This window comes from Bradysia coprophila, unplaced genomic scaffold (assembly GCF_014529535.1).
Source record: "Bradysia coprophila strain Holo2 unplaced genomic scaffold, BU_Bcop_v1 contig_138, whole genome shotgun sequence".
NCBI classification, from domain to species: domain Eukaryota; kingdom Metazoa; phylum Arthropoda; class Insecta; order Diptera; family Sciaridae; genus Bradysia; species Bradysia coprophila.
The window spans coordinates 10,069,782-10,085,093 of record NW_023503409.1 but is presented as its reverse complement, the minus strand read 5'-3'; the positions used below and the strand labels follow the sequence as shown (position 1 = coordinate 10,085,093).

Genomic DNA, 15,312 nt, shown 5'->3' with positions numbered 1-15,312 from the left:
TGCACTTTTCTTACCAAAATTTCTCCGGATACACGAGCCGTACAGGGTCGTGTGGGGTGTCATTACAAAGGTAATCACATGTACTATTGAGCCGAATAGAGACTTATTGGGTTTAAAATTCATCGACACTGAAATATGTGATGTTGAAGTTTTCAACCGAAGACTTGCACTTTTCTTAACAATATTTCTCCAGTTACACGAGCCGTACATGGTGGTGTTGGGTATCATTTGAAAGGTAATTTTATGTGCTTTTGGGCCAAATAGGGTCTTATGGGGGTTTGAAAGCATCTACGATGAAATATGAGAAGTTGAAATGTTTAAGTGTCCATATTTCATCGCATATGCATACAAACCCCATAAGACTTATTTGGCCCAAAAGCACATAAAATTACCTTTCAAATGATACCCCACACCACCATGTACGGCTCGTGTAACTGGAGAAATATTGGTAAGAAAAGTGCAAGTTTTCTGTTGAAAACTTCAACTGCACATATTTCTGTGTGGAATCATTTTAAAACCAATGAGTCTATATTCGGCTCAATAGAACATGTGATTACGGTGTTAAGGAATCTCGCGCCGCGTCATTCACAATAATCCACAAAGTGACATCTTCCTTATACAAAATGTGTCAAAATGATAATTATTGTGAATGACGCGGCGCGAGATTCCTAGCAACCGTGATTACCTTTGTAATGACACCCCACACGACCCTGTACGGCTCGTGTATCCGGAGGAATTTTGGTAAGAAATTGCAAATTTTCGGCTTTCGATTACCTTTCACCAGCCAAAAAAGCTTCGAAGAATTTTTTTGAGAGTGGTTTTGGCTTCTAGGGTCGAAGTCCTTTCTAGGTACCTATAAAAAGTTCCACTAGAAAACACGCCCGATTTCGGTAGGCTGTTTTTCAAAAGAATCTCTCTGTGCAAATAATAAAAACAACCAATTTCCAAAAGTACCTCCCATAAGCTGCTCGTAAACAACTTCGCTTGGTCTGTCATAAAACCCGTTGCTATTAATTTACCCCTCGTGAAACGACTGAAACAAATACTATCTCATTTGATCCGTCTGATTCCATTCAATCACGTCGTGGTTCTATTGGCTCTTTTCATAATTGAAATTTTGCTACGGTTGAGTGAACATCAACACAGACATTTCAGTAAATTGCAGACTTTTCTCTAATTTTTCGGTGAACAATTTTCAGCAGTTAATTGTAAATTTCAAACTAACTTTTCCGGTGTTGATTCGAATAATTTCCATTTTCTCTTTCATGTGTAAAGCTGTGCTAACAGGACGTGTATTTTGTGGCAATACGCTAATCGTCGCTCGTCATAATTCATAACCTCAAACTCAACTAGCTTTTCGTCGCCACTGTTTTTGCAACATGACTTCAGGCGAGGTGTGTGCAACAGATGACTTCTGGAATCAAGTTGAGGCTCAAGTGAGATGCACCATTCCGACTTATGTGAAAAATCTGTTGAGATTGCGTGGCTATGACAACGCATTAAGCGTTAAAGCGCTAACCGACGAAGACTTGAAATCGCTCGAGACGTTCGCTCGAACGAAAATGTGGATGTACATCCCGCCTGGTGCGAATGACAAGGACTATTACCACATGTTCTCGTCAGACCCGGAGTCTTTCGAAATTCTACCGGGCCATGTCAAGATGTTGAAGGAAATCGCCAAACAAGTTGATGTCATAGCGCACGACTCAGCCACTTCGGTTTATACCGTTTCAAGAACTAGCTCCGAAATCAATAACTCCAGCCAAGAAGGTGACATTCAACTTCACCATTCGAGTAAAGAAGAACGTGACGATTCCATCGTACCATGCAAAACACAACGGGATGACATACCCCAAACTGGAGCGACAGTTATCAAGGAACAGGAACCATTTAAGGCTTTCATTGTTGATGGATCGCCGGAACAGTTTTACATACAATTGGAGAGCAATCAGAGCGAATTGGATCGAATTGAAGCTCTGTTGAAACCTGCACCTACATGGGCTGTCTTCAATAAGAAGCTGATTGGCCAGATGTGTGCAGCTCTTTTCGATGGCTGTTACTATCGAGGCATTATCTTATCATCGGATGACAAAGGTTTGTTTCAATGCTGGAAAACGCATCGTCTGATTCTGAACCGAAACAAAAATTATTTCAGGTGCAACCGTCCACTACATTGACTACGGGAACAAGGCGATTTCAACCGATCTACGAAAGCTGCCCGACAATCTTCAACACCTCAAACGTTTGGCCATTCTTTGTCGTCTCGAATCGAAGCATGGAACATTCAGTCCGCGGCTGATTGAGAAATTTGAAAGTTTATCGCGGGACGATGTGTACGAAATGAAATTCGTTTCGATGGAATCTAATCCGGCCGTTGTGCAGCTATTCGTCGATGGCTTATTGTTTGCGGAAAATGAGGACACAATGAGTGTTCCGGCACTCAATGGTTTCGATAAACAATTCGACGACATCGCGGAATCGAATAAAAAATTCGACGAAATTCTCGACAAGATGAGTGAGTTGGTGGTACAAAACCTGCCTTCAACCCATCTAGACGAAACACCATCCACGACTTATGAAGTGCCTAAATTCGCTTGTCCAACGTCTCTGAAAGATGGGGATTTAGTTGTCATCCGTTATGTGGAATCACCAACACTATTCTCTGTGCAGCTAACCACAAGCATTGCCGAATACGACGCCATGATGGATAGACTATGTGACTACTGTCCGACTGCGCCAACGATTCTCAAACCCCAAATCGGTATGGCTTGTGCAGCTTCGTACAAGAACGATTCGGAATGGTATCGGGCTGAAATCCTGAACATCGGCAGAAAGGACGCATTGACCAGATTCGTTGATTATGGCATCGAACTGAGGATTGAGATCAATAAGTTGAAGGAAATTGGCAACGAATTTCTGCTGATGCCGAAGCAAGCGATACCCTGCTGCATACTCGGATTCGAGTCTCTCAAAGCAACCAGGACAGTAATCGATAAATTCGAATTTTTGGCGGAGCACTCAAATGGTGATCGACGTAAATTTCAAGTAAGCACATTCGGAACTGTTAATGGCACCATATTGGTCAATTTGGTTGACGTAAAGGCAGTCCCAGTCTTGGACTTGTCAATGCGTTTGATGCAATTGAGCTTACCGCAAGAAAAGTTCCGTGAATTCCGACAACAAGCACTACAGAAAAGAGAATCAACACGACAATCGACAACACAGTCTGCAAGAGAATCGACACCACAATCGACGATACAGTCGGCAAGGGAATCGACACCACAATCGACGATACAGTCGGCAAGGGAATCGACATCACAGTCGGCAAGAGAGTCGACAACACAATCGACATCACCAATTTCGGATTGCCGTGCCATTCCAAATTCACGAAATTCATCATGTTCACACGATCTAGGAAGTAGCATGCAAGGTAGATACACAGTAGTCACAAGTGTGGATGATGCATCGTGGTCACACTCTAATGAATGGTCGTTCATAACGAATTCTCCTTTCAGTTGCAGATATCGACATAGACCGTCTAGTCGGCCAGACTGTGTTGGCAAAAATTGTATCCTTCCAAGATCCGAATTCTTTCCAAATCGTCATATACGGCTGTGAAACAACTTTTGCTGCTTTGTATCATAAGACCAGCTCTAGCTCAAGGCATTTTGACACGAAATTACCGAAAGGCGCAACGATTCCAATTCGAATTGAATCCGTATTGGTTAGAAAAGTGTAAGTTTTAGCAGCTTCCTCACATGTTTTGGTTATTGTTGTCGGAGCTGTTTCGCAGGACGAATTATAAATTTTCGAATTTCCATTTTACAGATTGTCCGTTACTCCTTTGATCGGCGAAACATCTTCATCTCTCATCTGCAATTTGCCATTTTTCTCGAACAACTTCCAAGTGTATGTGATGCATTGGGAAGCGTACAACGTTGCCTACGTTCAAAGCCTAACTGCGCTAGGTTTGGTGGAATCGTTGCTGAATGAATTATTCGAGTTCTATGACGAAAGCGACGGTCTTCTGCAAGAATGCGACATAATGGGTGACCAACGGAAGGTGTTTGCACCGGGAACGTTGTGTGCTGGTAGGTTTTCCCATTTTCATTTCAGAGAATTTGGATAATTTTTGCTAAATTTTTCATTTTGACTTGCAGTGAAGTCATCAGATGAAAACTGGTACCGCGCGGAAATCATTTCGGATACGCAGTCCGATGTCAACGTTCGATATTTGGATTATGGCAACTGTGAGTCGATTCCGAAGAGCCTCGTCAAGCGATTGGATTCGAAATTTTTCAACACTCCTGCCTTGGCCGTCAAAGTGTACTTGCCGCTGCAAAAAGTGTACAGCGACCGAGAAACATCGGTGGACGAAATTGTGAAATTAACTGCGGGCATCTCACTGGACCTAAAAGTTCTGGAATTCTGCGATCGAAGTTGGATCGTTGACATGTTCATAGACGACGACAGCATTACCACGACAATTAAGCAGAAAAATTGTTGCAAATCGATGAGTATCGACGACCTGAAGAAGCAAATCGCTCACATTGAAACGCTGCAGAAGGTTGCTCGATTACAGGCTCGAAAAGAGAAAGAAAATCAGGACGTTAAGTCGACGCCTGCAGTTGCAAATAATGTGCGCAGTGACCCCGTACCACCGAAATCTGCACCAGCAAGCGTTCAACGTATTCAGCCGGCGAATGAACACAAACCGAATTATGTCAACGACGGAAAAATATCCAAGGCGAACGCCTATATCATTCATGTTAATCGCCCTGATCGATTTTATCTGCAAATGTCGTCGATAAGCACGGCTTTAGACGAACTACGAGAGGAAATTCAAATCGTCGCTCCGTCACTACCTCCTCTAGAAGATTTTTCCACGGACACACGTTGCATTGCTCGGTATTCCGTTGATAATCAATGGTACCGTGCTACCATCATTGATTCCGGCTCAGGCGTTACGTCGATTTTATTCATCGACTATGGCAACACGGACACCATCACCGACAATAGCTTAATCAAGGCAACGACAGATGCATTCGATCAGTTACCAGCATTTGCCATTCCGTGTGCATTGCCGCTAGAACCGAAAGATCGAATGGAGTGGAGTCAGGAGGCGTGTGAAGTGCTGACAAATTTGATGGACAGAGAATTGGAGTTCGAGTATGTTTGCAAGGGAAAGTCCAACAATTTGGTCAATTTGTACGACGCAGATCGGGATATAATGCAAGAGCTGATCTGGGCTGGTCACGCCATCAAATTGGAGTCGATTAGAAGCGGCACAAATTGTTACGTCAGTCATATCAACTCGATATCAGACTTTTACATCCAAATGGAAAGTGACGTAGACACCCTGCGAAAAGTCGCTGACTACCTGCTGGATGTTTCGAAATTCGAAGTGATGCGAAATATCAAGGAAGGACTCGCCTGTGCAGCCAGAGATCCGCACGATAAATTGTGGTATCGAGCCAGAGTACTGTCATGCAAAGCAAACGCAACCGAAGTGTTTTTCGTCGATTATGGCTACTCGACGATGACGACTGAACTTCGAATTCTTCCAACGCCGATAGCAAACGCCCCTTCTCTCGCAAAGCATTGTTCAATGGTGAAGCCAAAGGAAATTCCGTATTGGCCGGAGCGAGCCGAACGCCTATTCGCTGAATTAACTGACGGTGGAGCCATCTTCATAGTGGAAGTTCTTAGTCCCGGAAAGAAATCCACTATCAATCTGTTGGTCGACCATCGAAGCATTTTGGAAGAAATTTCCCCCGTTTGTGATAATTATTCGGCTAACCAACTGGAGACTACGATTGAAAGCAGTGACAGCGCTGCTGCAAAATCGGAAATATTTAAAGCTTTCATCATTCTTGGTTCACCGAGCGAATTTTACATTCAAATTGAGAGCGATTCCAGCAAACTGGATGAAATGTGGTACGCGCTGGAACACGCGTACTCATGGCCTGCACTCGGAGAGGTCGTCGTTGGCCAGATGTGTGCTGCTCTTTTCGATGGAAATTTCTACAGAGCAAAGATATTGTCATTGGGCCGAGGAGGTTCGCACATTCCCTAAGAATCGCTGTTTCACACTCCCATAAGTTAACGGCCGAAATTTCCATCTCTTTTCAGGTGCGCTCGTCCACTATGTTGACTACGGAAATCAGTCATTTTCGACCGACCTTCGACAACTGCCCGAAAACCTTAAGCATCACAGACACTTGACGATTTGTTGCTGTCTGGAATCGAAGTACGGAACATTCAGTTCGCAAATGATTGAAAGATTCGAGAAATTGTCCAGGGACGACACCTACGAGATACGATTCATTTCGCAAGAATCCAGCCCGGCCATTGTGCAACTGTTTGTGCAAGGCGAGAAATTTTAAGTAGACAAATTGATTCATGGTTAGCGTACGCCAGTCATTATCACTACATTTTGAGCACAAAAATTTCCATTTTCAAACATCAAGTTTCTTATGCAGCTGCAGAAGCACTCAAACTGAAATTCAAACATTTTTCTTTCTGACAGCATTAGAACAACGGAATTTATAAGGCAAAACGACTTCGAAATAAAATTTTTCGTTCCATTTATTGTCATCTGTCTTTTTGAATAACTGAAAACCCAGACTTATCACTAATGTGTGGATCATTCATGCGAATACCAGATGTTCGCAATGCAGCCAAAAATTTGCCCACCGGTAAGGTGTCCGAAGTACTACTCCGGAACATGTCGAAGAGAACATCTTCGGAGTTCTTTTGATCGCTGACGTAAAATCGTTAGTCGAAAAGCCATAAAATTTTGATAAGTTAAGCATCCCGGACAAATAGTCAAAAGTATGGCGTCGTAACCTCTCACAGACGGCAAGCATATTTTAACAAACATAATTTATCGAGTCGGTTCTTCCTTTGATTTAAATATTTTCAACCGATTCAAACAAGTTTTAAATCTAGCCCTTATTGAGCGCCCAAAGGCAACAAGATCGAGAAAATTTATATGAAAATAAAACGATCTGCTTCCGACGCTGTCGATAACAGACGAACCAGCCATTCGTAAAAGGTGATGTTTTACATTAATATTGGAGCTACACAGTAAGAGACAGTGTTTTCCAGCTGATCCAAACAAACCACGCTCGCATGCATTAGCTTCAACCGTTTAAACTGTTTTGATTGTATGTGTGGATCAGCTGAAAAAGAACTGAAGCAAGTTCATGCTGTAAATTCATTGCCTCTGACTGTAGTGTGGCACATGTAAAACTTCGAAGATCTTAATTTGTCTTAACAAATCTTAACAAATGACGAAAATCGAAAATTTGACGAAAATCGAAAATTTGACGAAATTCCAAAATCTGACGAAATTCAGAAAATTTGACGAAAATCGAAAATTTGACGAAAGTAATTCTCTATCTGCCACCATTCAAGAAATATCTCTAAAACCCTAATTGACCCACCCATTTTCAACTTTCGACATTTTTCACATATGCCCCTCTGTTCTACTCGTAAAACTCTGAGACTTTGCCGAAGAAAGTAACTCTCTATCTGTCACCATTCAAGAAATACCTCTAAAAACATAATTGACCCACCCATTTCCAACTTTCGACATTTTTCACATATGCCCCTCTGTTCTACTCGTAAAACTCTGAGACTTTGCCGAAGAAAGTAATTCTCTATCTCTCATAACCCAAAACGAGCCGTCAGAACAGTCGGAGCGTTTGCTGCGACTGAGCCCCGTACAAACCCGTACATCTATTGCGTACGTGACCCTAGTTCGTCCGTCGCCCTACTCTTACCGTAAACCTACTGCGCCCGTAAACGTCGGTAAAGTAAAATTCTTATGAAATGTGTACGTCTTAAAAATTGCGCATAGCGCAATTACGAAGCCCCGTACGACGTTCCTTTTAAATGTAACACAAATTTCGAATTGACCTAAAATTTTAATTTATTGAGTATAAATACACATAGGGCCTAGTATCGGCCTCAGTCCGAGGATCCAAATTTAATTTTTTTTTTCAACTACATTCTATTCGGTGTTCGATTACCTTCCAAATGAAACAAAAAATACGAAAAACGGATGAAATTTGCTCGAGTTATATGTAAAATACACATAGGGCCCTAGTAGCGACCTTAGTCCAAGGACCCAAACTTAATTTTTTTTCAACAACATTCTATTCGGTGTTCGATTATCTTTCAAATGAAACAAAAATTACGAAAAACGGATGAAATTTACTCGAGTTGTATGTAAAATACGCATAGGGCCCTAGTAGCGGCCTTAGTCCGAGGACCCAAATTTAATTTTTTTTTCAACAACATTCTATTCGGCCTTAAAATACACATAGGGCCCTAGTAGTGGCCTTAGTCCAAGGACCCAAATTTAATTTTTTTTCAACAACATTCTATTCGGCCTTTGATTACCTTCCAAATGAAACAAAAATTACGAAAAACGGATGAAATTTGCTCGAGCTATATGTAAAATACACATAGGGCCCTAGTAGCGACCTTAGTCCAAGGACCCAAACTTAATTTTTTTTTTCAACAACATTCTATTCGGTGTTCGATTATCTTTCAAATGAAACAAAAATTACGAAAAACGGATGAAATCTACTCGAGTTGTATGTAAAATACGCATAGGGCCCTAGTAGCGGCCTTAGTCTGAGGACCCAAATTTAATTTTTTTTTCAACAACATTCTATTCGGCCTTTGATTACCTTCCAAATGACACAAAAATTACGAAAAACGGATGAAATTTGCTCGAGCTATATGTAAAATACACATAGGGCCCTAGTAGCGGCCTTAGTCCAAGGACCCAAATTTAATTTTTTTTTCAACAACATTCTATTCGGTGTTCGATTATCTTTCAAATGAAACAAAAATTACGAAAAACGGATGAAATTTGCTCGAGCTATATGTAAAATACACATAGGGCCCTAGTAGCGGCCTTAGTCCGAGGACCCAAATTTAATTTTTTTTTCAACAACATTTTATTCGGCTTTTGATTACCTTCCAAATGACACAAAAATTACGAAAAACGAATGAAATTTACTTGAGTTCTATGTAAAATACACATAGGGCCCTAGTAGCTTTTCACTTCTAAGGCCCTAACTCACGGTCCACTCACCCGATTTTAAAAAACTTTTTTTTTCCTGGATTGGTATTGACAATACCTATCATTTGCCGTGTCATTTACATTTCCTTCGTTTATTTTGCCAGAAATATCACCAAAAGACCTTAAATCACTTAGGTGGCCCTAACTCACGAAGGGCCGACCCGAATATGCCCATCTTCGAACTTAGCCTCACTATTTTGACTATCTTTCAGGGAAAAAAAATTTTTTGAAATCGGATTTGATTTACTCAAGATATCGACGTGACGGACAGACGGACAGACGGACAGACGGACAGACGGACCAAATTTTTATTGCGGATTCGTTATCTATGAACATAGGCAAACACTTTGCCCTTACCGTCTGCTTCGAATTCCATCAATTACACACGGCATCGTAATCCTATAAGCCCCTTCGTACTTCGTACGGGGCTAAAAATATTAGTCCTTTCATCCTACGCTCGAGTAGCTCAAAATTTGGTCACTCTAATCACTCTAGCTCAAACGAATCTGACCCGATTTTTTTAATTATTTTTTTGTTCGAATCGTGTTACGAATACCTTTCATTTGATGGGTCGCACGCCTCTGTAGGTATCAATACAGCTAAGCTACAGCCGAAAACGCGTTCCCGACCCTCGAAAACCACACTCAGAAACCACTTCGAAGCCAATAAAACAAAATTCTGGTTTTTCCTGGGGTAATGGCGTATCACATTTTCATTTTTATGCCCACCCTGAGGTTCCTGCAAAATTTCATGGAGATTGGCTGACTAGTTTCCGAAATCGACCGTCGATAGATAGACAGATAGACAGGTAGATAGAAACATACAGAGTAAGTTGAAAGATTTTGATTGTTTGGAAAACGTTAATTTGGTGCATTTTCTATCAAAATGACCAACTTCAAAACGATGTATCTCCGGCAATTTTAAAGTTACATAGTCGAGTGATAGCTCGTTTTGCTCGTATTTGAAGCGCGAATAAGATAGAATAGGATTTGTGGTGATACAGGCCAAAGGAATGAAACTTAAATTCTCGCATATATATAGTTGCCGCGTCTCAAAAAATTTTCTTCGTTCTTTTTTTGGAAGTTAGACTGCGTCAAGTCCTCCACTATCGCTCCGGACATGATTCACTTTCTCAATTTTTAACTCATTGAGCGGTTTTTGTTTCTCTGTTTTTCTCACTCTCGCTGTTCTTCGTCTTTCTTTTTCCATCTAATAAGATCAAATGCATCAAAGATGTTAAAATACAAAGAATATACATTTATTAAACATGCATTTCATCAGCTTCAGCTAATCGAAATAGTTCAGTCTATAAACGTGTATAAAATGAAACTAAATAAAGCGTTAAAATGAAAATAATTCAACTTTGAAATTGAATTCTAGTATTAAATTTTTATTATATTTTTCTTTAGCAAAACAGCACAAGTTCGTAGATTAATAGAAAGATACATTTGTACTAAGGTAAATGATGGAGAGTTGACCTAAATTGACAAGACCAAACTTTGAACTTGAATTTCTCATCGATTTTGGAACTATGTTACATGGAACCACTTTTATTTTAAAGATTTACCTTTTGTTTACTTAATTAACATAAATTTTATTAATTATTGAAGATTTCGTTTAACAAAGTTAATTAATTTATAAAAATGCAGAGTTACCCTACGTGAACCGTGAGTTGTCCGATTTCATATAAATTCAATAAATCGTGAATTGTCCTATATACAAACGTCATAAGACAACTCGCGGTTTATTGGATGGTAAGTTGACCGATCATTTTTTTCTTCATACAAATTTACACGGACAACTTAAGATCACTTTTCCACTAGGTCAACTCTCCATCATTTACCTTATATGTATGTTTGTCATTCGAAAAGTAAATAGGCGATCTGAATTTAACATGAATATTTCAATATTGAAGCGTAAATCCATTTATTAACTATTAGCATTTCTTTCAACAACAAAACACATCATAGGCGAACAAAAATACTTGTCAGACGTATTGTATGGGTCTATTGTGTGCAATTTCCATTTATTTCCCAAATTTAGTGAAATCTTTTTCAACAAACTTTTGGCATAGTGTTCGAAATCAAATTTATAAAGAACTATATTCATTTTTCTTAAGTTTTTACTATTTTTCAGAAAGAGAAAAATATCGTTAGAAGAAGTGCATTCTCGGTATATGAATTGTATTTCTTCAATATTGGATAAAACATTTTGTAACTGTAGTATTTTGGCAAGCCTTTCATACGTGTCGCCTGAACTGATCATTTTCAATGTCTTTAAGTTTTTGATGTTGCCAATGCATTCAAGTAATGATTCGTTTATTTCACAATTGCCTGCAATTCTGAGGTGCTTTAGTTTTCCAAATGTAAATGGATATATCTTTTCTCGTCCAGACCAAAATTTTAAAGATTCTATATTTTCTAAATGGATTCTTTGCATATTCGCTTCAGAGGTTATAAAAATAACAAATTATCTCTAATTTGCTAATACTTGATACTTTGTCCTTATTGAGAAATTCAAAGAGTCTCACATCTTGTTTACTTACAAGTACTATTTTCAAATATGTTAATTTCTTCAATGGTTCATCCAAATATGTGAAAACAATTTTCTTCTTATCACAAGTGATGGATAGTCGTTGCAATGAGTTAGAACAATACATTGACAAATAGTTTTCGATTTTGTTACATAAATTAGCATTTAAATTAAAATATTCAACTCCAAAATCCTTTATTAAATGTCCAAAGTTGCGAAGGAATGTCAGTGCATTTGTTGTGACCAATATATTCGTTCCATAGTCAGCTAATGCCAATGGACTGGAAAAAAATCAGACATTTAATTAAATTGTATTCCAACAAAGGCTCTTTACAAAAATTATTTGCGTTTTCAAAAATTTCGCGCACAACAAAAATCCATATGACGCAATCGTTGTCATTGTACAGGCGGCGGATGTATAAGGAACGAATCCGACGTTTAAAAATCGGTCAACTTTTTCCTGGAGCCTTTGATTCCAAGCATTTGAATTTTAATTGAATATGATGTCTCAGTAAATTACCCTGTATAACTGCCAAGGCTCTTATATCTCAGTGCGTATATCAGTGTTTGGCTTGCAAAATTTCTCACATACTGCTGTGTAAAATTGTTTACTGGTTCCGGCTATATTTAACAAATCATTAAATCCTAAGTACTCGAAAACGGCTTCCATGCAATGAACGTTCAAATCTGTGAATTTTGTTGTTTTGAATAATTTGTTTGCATTTTCGCTCAATTTTGGCGCTTTCCCAATTATGCCATTCGATTTGGATGGATATTGTCCGAATTCATTTTCCACTTTTTCTTGTTCCATTGTTGCATTCAAATTCAGTTGAAAATATTTTTAATTATAACACAATAGAACAAACTTGAAACGAAGTTCACTTGATTTCGAAATAATTTGTTTGATTAAAAAAAAACTTGACCAAGAATGTCTATCGCTTGTTTGCATTCCAGAAGTCAAAGTGGGTCTGTTCCAATACAAGGCCATTTGAATTGTCAAACTCCTGTCAAATTTCATACATACAGAGCCGGGTTAACCATATGGGCTTGGCGGGGCCGGTCCACTGGCGCTGGGAAAAAGTGGCGCTGGAATTTCTATCATGATGACTGAAAATTGTATTTTTGTCAGTCTGTCACAAACTCGCAATCAAAATGTATAAGTCTCTTCCAAGGTCGTTCAAAATGTCAATCGTCATCCACAGAGAAGCCAACACAACCTCACTTTGAAGTTTTAACGAACAAATTTGTTTAAGTTGCTGTGGCTTTCTTCGTTTTAATTGCATGTAGATGTAGTGTGTTTGACTTCAAACAATTGAATAGTAAACTCTTATCTTTCATTCAAAACAAATTCAAATTTTGCCTCCTGTTTTGACAGCTATACCCCGAGATCACTTACACTTAATTGGTCAAAAAACTCTCTGCTTAAACACTGTATATGGTAGAAGTTCTGACCACAGAGCCTATCGTTAAAATCCAAGGTCATCTAAATTATATCCTCCGCAAAGTATTATTTCGACTTGAAGCTATATATGTTGAGATGAATCGTTGTTGTGTAAAACGCCAGTCAACAAGTAAACTTTCGAAAATATTGGATTCGAGTGACTTTTGAAGAAAAACGAGCCATCAGAACAGTCGGAGCGTTTGCTGCGACTGAGCCCCGTACAAACCCGTATATCTATTGCGTACGTGACCCTTGTGCGTCTGTCACCCTACTTTGACCGTAAGCCTATTGCGCCGGTTATAGTAGTTAAAGTAAAGTTATTATGGAATGTGTAGTACACATTGTGTACATCTTAGAAATTGCGCATAGCGCAATTACGAAGCCCCGTACGACGTTCCTTTCAAATGAAACAAAAATTTCAAATCGCCCTAAAATTTTAATTTATTGAGTATAAATACACAATGGGCCCTAGTACCGGTCTTAGTCCAAGGACCCAAATTTATTTTTTTTTCAACTACATTCTATTCGGCCTTCGATTACCTTCTAAATTAAACAAAAATTACGACAAACGGATGAAATTTACTCGAGCTGAATATAAAATACACATAGGGCCCTAGTACCGGGGCCTAGTCCGAGGACCCAAATTTATTTTTTTTTTCAACAACATTCTATTCGGCCTTTGATTACCTTCCAAATGAAACAAAAATTACGAAAGACGGATGAAATTTACTCGAGTTATATGTAAAATACACATAGGGCCCTAGTAGCGGCCTTAGGCCAAGGACCCAATTTTTTTTCAACAACATTCTATTCGGCCTTCGATTACCTTCCAAATCAAACAAAAATTACGAAAAACGAATGAAATTTACTCGAGTTCTATGTAAAATACACATAGGGCCCTAGTAGTTTTTCACTTCTAAGGCCCTAACTCATGGTCCACTCACCCGATTTTAAAAAACTTTTTTTTCCTGGATTGGTATTGACAATACCTATCATTTGCCGTGTCATTTACATTTCCATCGTTTATTTTGCCATAAATATCACCAAAAGACCTTAAATCACTTAGGTGGCCCTAACTCACGAAGGGCCGACCCGAATATGCCCATCTTCGAACTTAGCCTCACTATTTCGACTATCTTTCAGGGGAAAAAATAATTTTGAAATCGGATTTGATTTACTCAAGATATCGACGTGACGGACAGACGGACAGACAAAATTTTTATTGCGGATTCGTCATCTATGAACATAGGCAAACACTTTGCCCTTACCGTCTGCTTCGAATTCCATCAATTACACACGGCATCGTAATCCTATAAGCCCCTTTGTACTTCGTACGGGGCTAAAAAACAGGCAGAACCATCATTTGGTGCCAAAGTACGTACGTTGCAAACGCACTTCAAGCATGAGTGAGGTAGAATTGAAAGTTGACAGTGTATCAAACAGATTTGTGGCGCTGTAAAAAAATTGGGACAAAAATTTTCATTTAAAATATCACATATCACTCTATTTGCCAGCTGTCACTATGCTTGACGTTAAACTTGACCAAAAAATACAGATTTGCGTTGCAAAGCAGTCCAATCCGAAGAAACTCAAACCGCGAACTGAGAAAGTTTTCTAGAATTACGCTACTTTACCACACAAACCTAAATTTTTCAGTGGAAAACAACGCACCAAAGGTTGATTCTATCCTTCCAAAAAAGACTCAAATGCAAAATTATGTTCGAAAGCATAGTTGTCCTCCACACAGATACAGGCTAATTCTTTACACTGAGATGACTCGCCCTCGACAATCAAAAACACTCGACCTGATGAAAAGCATTTTTGACGCTGCATGCTCCAAGGGTGATTCTTAATAAAAAAATTATTTTAAAAGAAAAAGTCGCAAAAATCAGTCTAGCCCATAGAAAAATCGAATAGCATGGAGAAGCATCGAAAATGACTAAGTAAGAATTTACAGTATAATTTGTCAATTGGTTGTGCTTTATTTCATTACGAAATTAGTATCGTCCGAATGGATTGCACAATTAGGTGTGGTACTGTTTAGAAATTTTTGATTTCCATTCAAGTTGTTTGTTTGTTTGAAAAATTTAGATCGACAACTTTTAATTTTCTCCTTATTTATCATCATTATCAATTAGAACTTCAAAATTCCTTATGTTCTCCTTACTTTAGCTTGAAATCCTCCTAAATTCCTTAATTATGTGGCTTAATATTGCATGGGAGGCCTGATCATGAACAA

General features: G+C 39.0%; 1 protein-coding gene across 2 annotated transcripts; it reads left to right on the top strand.

Annotated features, from left to right (window-relative positions):
• Positions 1–1,055: 1,055 nt before the first annotated feature.
• Positions 1,056–6,597, top strand: LOC119074075 (maternal protein tudor-like). Of its 2 annotated transcripts, none has more exons than XM_037180019.1 (7): positions 1,056–1,208; positions 1,276–2,094; positions 2,156–3,430; positions 3,522–3,735; positions 3,829–4,091; positions 4,161–6,059; positions 6,133–6,597. In XM_037180019.1, the coding sequence occupies exons 2-7, from the start codon at positions 1,380–1,382 to the stop codon at positions 6,384–6,386; spliced, it is 4,620 nt and encodes a 1,539-aa protein (XP_037035914.1). In that variant the 5' UTR covers positions 1,056–1,208; positions 1,276–1,379; the 3' UTR covers positions 6,387–6,597. The 2 variants fall into 2 exon arrangements, with proteins under 2 accessions (XP_037035914.1, XP_037035913.1); XM_037180018.1 differs by having other exon boundaries at positions 3,516–3,735.
• Positions 6,598–15,312: the final 8,715 nt, after the last annotated feature.